The sequence below is a fragment of the Arachis hypogaea genome, chromosome 1 (assembly GCF_003086295.3).
Source record: "Arachis hypogaea cultivar Tifrunner chromosome 1, arahy.Tifrunner.gnm2.J5K5, whole genome shotgun sequence".
Taxonomy (NCBI): Eukaryota; Viridiplantae; Streptophyta; class Magnoliopsida; order Fabales; family Fabaceae; genus Arachis; species Arachis hypogaea.
Window position 1 is genome coordinate 87,972,048 of NC_092036.1, and position 4,502 is coordinate 87,976,549.

General features: G+C 33.4%; 1 protein-coding gene across 1 annotated transcript; it reads left to right on the top strand.

Moving 5' to 3' along the window:
* Positions 1-222: 222 nt before the first annotated feature.
* On the top strand, positions 223-3,647 carry LOC112695730 (rac-like GTP-binding protein ARAC8). The gene is made up of 8 exons (XM_025748190.3): positions 223-757; positions 1,036-1,123; positions 1,528-1,637; positions 1,949-2,012; positions 2,318-2,382; positions 2,472-2,537; positions 2,982-3,079; positions 3,229-3,647. The coding sequence occupies exons 1-8, from the start codon at positions 653-655 to the stop codon at positions 3,266-3,268; spliced, it is 636 nt and encodes a 211-aa protein (XP_025603975.1). The 5' UTR covers positions 223-652; the 3' UTR covers positions 3,269-3,647.
* The last annotated feature ends 855 nt before the right edge of the window (positions 3,648-4,502 follow it).

The window sequence follows — 4,502 nt, forward strand, 5'->3', positions numbered from 1 at the left end:
TATGCTTTCATAGCCGACAATTCCTTAATTATTTTTGCTTTTTTTTTCAACCAATTAAACCATTAGCAATTCAAGAACTCGATGATATATAATTAATTAATTAATTAATTAATTAACTAATTAATCACTATGGACAATGGAAAATGATGGCTACACCACACACATGAGATGGCCATAAGAGACACCATATAGTGTTAGTTTTAAATGCACCCAACCAACTTCCCCCCTTCATACTAATTATAAAAAAAAAATTATATATATAATTATATATATACACACACACATGATTTAAAGTGGGTAACCAACCCAACAATGCAACTAATAGTATTTTACACTTATATAAGCTATCATGACCTCATATTTTAACTTGTTAAACGAATAACATAGGATGTAATTTATTTATTATATATTAGTTTTCTTATTTTTTCATATGCAAATTGCAAACAAGTAACAAAAGGCAAAAGAGAAAGATGATGAAAAAGGAAAAGCAAGTGCTTCCTATAGTGTGGAGTATGTGAGAATCATGTGAAGTGCCGCCATCTCTCTCTCTCTCTCTATTGATCAAAAGCTTTCAACTTTGTCAAATTTTAACAAAAATAAAACATACCCTTTTTGTGAGAGCGCTTCATCTTCTTCTTCTTCTTGGTTTTCAATGGCTTCAACTGCTTCTAGGTTCATCAAGTGTGTCACAGTTGGTGATGGAGCTGTAGGGAAAACCTGCATGCTCATTTGCTACACAAGCAACAAATTCCCCACTGTATGTATTCCTTTTCGCTGCCACTTTTTTTGTGGTTTAACTTTCTTTATATATTTCGTGGTTCAGATCAATCGATCATAGTGAATTTCATGAGATCAATGTCTTTTATGATTGAGTGAGAGACTAAGAGTTGTGGGAGGAGAGGGTATCGTAATTATTGTTTGAAGAACATATGTTATTTCATCTAGGTTGTGTTGAATCTTTATATGTCTTGTGATTTTGGACACTGATAATTATGTTTATGGAGTTTGAGTTTGACTTTGGTGGTTTGTGATCAGGATTATATTCCCACAGTGTTTGATAATTTCAGTGCAAATGTGGTAGTTGAAGGCACAACTGTCAATTTAGGCCTTTGGGACACTGCTGGTAACTTGTTTATTGTTCTTTTACAATCTTCAGTTATACATGTATGTATTTATGTATATAGAGTAAATAATTTCAAGTTGCGCTGGGACGATGCGATGCACAGTTATGAGTTAAATGTATATGTAAACTGCAATATTGTGGCCGCAATTGTGGTTGTAGACCACACAATTTATCTGAATTTGACAAGTAATTGGATAAGTCATAGTAGTTTAAAACACTATTCCATCGACACATTCGAAATTGCGTTACATCATTCGGGTGTTGTTTGTGTGAGTGTGTGAGTGACCATGATGGTAACCTGGGGGAAACATCTGCAGTTTGGTTTCTTATGTAGCTGAAATTTTGTGATGGCAACTTGGCTAAGGTTGTGATGTTCCATTTGCTTCTAATGTGTTGTTGGATAGGGCAAGAGGACTACAATAGATTGAGGCCTCTGAGCTACAGAGGCGCAGATGTATTTGTATTGGCTTTCTCTCTTGTTAGTGGCGCGAGCTATGAGAATGTCTTGAAGAAGGTATCCTTGTCTCTCTATGCGCTATTACTTTACCGCCCCCTCTATAACGGCTGGGTTGACAAAATTGACGCATCCGAAACTTAATGTTTTTGGATATAAATTAAGGTGGAAACTCACATCCAGTTATCTTCATGTGAAGTTGGTACTTAAAAACCGTTAGATGATTTGACATATTTGACTAAATTGTAATCTAACCATTATTAACTATCAAATTTCACATGAAGACAAACTGCATGAAAGTTGCATCATGAGAATGTGGAAACTCACATGCAGTTCTCTTGCATTTTCTCATTTTGTATACACTGTTTCAGTGGATCCCGGAGCTGCAGCATTTTGCCCCTGGTGTTCCAGTGGTACTAGTTGGCACCAAATTAGGTAAATCATCAAGCACTGGTTTTAATATTGGATTCAACCTAATAAGTGTTCTTTTGTTTTCCATATTCTTCATGAAGCATAACCCCATTTCCTAGATACATTATAGATTAGATTACTTAGACTGTGATTTTGTTATGCTGAAACATATCTACTCATTTGATGTAGAATTATATTATATGATATATTGAACAACATAGTTCAACAAAAGTCAACACAAAGTTCCTTTCTATCAGTACACTGAATTCTTGATCACTTGTGAGGACTTCTTGAATTTCACTATTTGCATTTTTATGATGGCCATATAGATCTTCGCGAAGACAAGCACTATCTAGCGGATCATCCCAGTCTGGTGCCTGTGACTCGTGAGCAGGTGAAATATCTTCCTTCATCATCTGGATACATAGCTCAAACTTCAATAGGCTTTGGTTATTGAAGATGTTCTATTTTGTCGAAAACCAGGGGGAGGAACTACGGAAACGAATAGGAGCTAGCTATTATATTGAGTGCAGCTCAAAAACTCAGCAGGTATATATGTTCATGCTACCATTTTATCCTTACAGCACTTCAATATCTAAAACCTTTTAAACTAAGTAAAGTGCCTAGTTGAGACTTGAGATCAGTATTATACTAGATTGTTCACCAATGTGGAAGAAAGGCATACTTTTCAAATTTCAGACACGCAACATCTGTTAAAGACAAAAGCAGAAATTACTAATCACCCTAATCATGAAATATGTTTAATATTTAATAGACCTAAGTTTTGGTGGTAAATATGTTAGTCCTGCTAAGATAGATATTCCTCCTTCTAGTCCTTTCTATCTGTCACTGTCGCTTTTTGGTACATCTTTAGATCAATGTTTCTAGAAGTATGATCGATAAAAGGAAACGGATGAAATATTGATTATTTATTGGTACATCCTTAAATCACTTGTTTTCCTTGGGCCAATGATTCATTATCCTTGACTGCAGAATGTGAAGGCGGTTTTCGATGCGGCAATCAAGGTGGTGATCAAGCCTCCACAGAAGCAACAAGAGAAGAAGAAGAAACCGCGTCCCGGGTGTCTATTGTAAGTAAACCTTTTCCCATGCACATTGCATTCTTGCAATGTTATCCAAATCTTTGGCAAGCTTGATTATGCTCATTACTTCCATGAATGAAACATGACACCCTTTCTGTTTAACATTTCTTGAATTGTGTATTGTTCATGAACTACAGAAATATCTTCTGTGGAAGGAATATTGTTGGTCTTAAATGAAACAAATCATCATCACCTGAAGGCTTTTTCACTTGTCATAGGTGGGAAATTATTATTTTGTATCAACGTTTGCAGCATAGCTATATATATATATATATATAATGATATGTATGTATTAGGAAATTTAAGCTAAGCTCCTAGATCTGATTTCTTGTAAGTAAAGAACAATTGGCCCTTTTTTTTACTTTGGCTATTTGTTTATTATTTTATTTTGGTTTGATATGCATATTGATATATAATTAGAGTTGGTTCACTTGAAAATTGTAACGAAGTACTAGGATTGAAGACATGATTACATTTGTTTTGCTTATTCAGCCGAATCAATTGTTAAAGAAAAATGTTTTGCTTATATGAAAAAGTAGAACTCATATTCTAACAAGCAATAGTTTTTCTAATCTTAGCCTTCTATCATCCCTTCCAACAACTTTATTGAGTAGGTGTGAAACATAGCAACTTAAATGCAACAATGTGAATATCAAACTCTAGATATTTAAGTAAGAGAGGATGAGCCACTGTTGTTTAATCACAATTCTCAAATTTTAGAAATATATATTTATTTTGGACATAGAGAAGTAAAATTTTTAATGACCAGTAACAAGTACTTCGTCTAAGAATATATATATATATATATATATATATATATATATATATATATATATATATATATATATATATATTCACTATTATTTATTTATTTATTTAAGGGTTTGTCATTGGTGAATGACTTGTTGCATGCACAAGGTGAGATTTAAATTCTCAATACTTTTTTTTATTTTCCACGGTATCTATAGGACAATGACTAATTTTTGCGGATCTGAACTCTATTTAAGGGTTTGTCGCTAGTCAATGGGTTGCTGCATGCACAATGCGGAATTTGAATCCCTGACATTTGTTTAAATGAATTAATGAACTAACTACTAGATCAACCTAATTTGGTTCACATTCTAAATACTTATTTAAGTGCATTAGTGAGTTAGAGCTAACTACTAAACCAACTTGGTTAAAAATTAGTAAATTACATTATCCTAGATTTTTTTTTTGTCAACAACAAGATCCTAGTATTTGCTTCGCAACCCATTTAGTTATGTACCAAAAACAAAATCAAAGCCCAAAGGATATGGCCAAGCAGCCCAAAACTCTATTAAAGAGTATCAGATCAATCATAAAAGAAGGTTTTTAATAAAAAAAAAAAAAAAGATCTTAACAGCACCAAGTCCGTATTAGAACTTGCAGG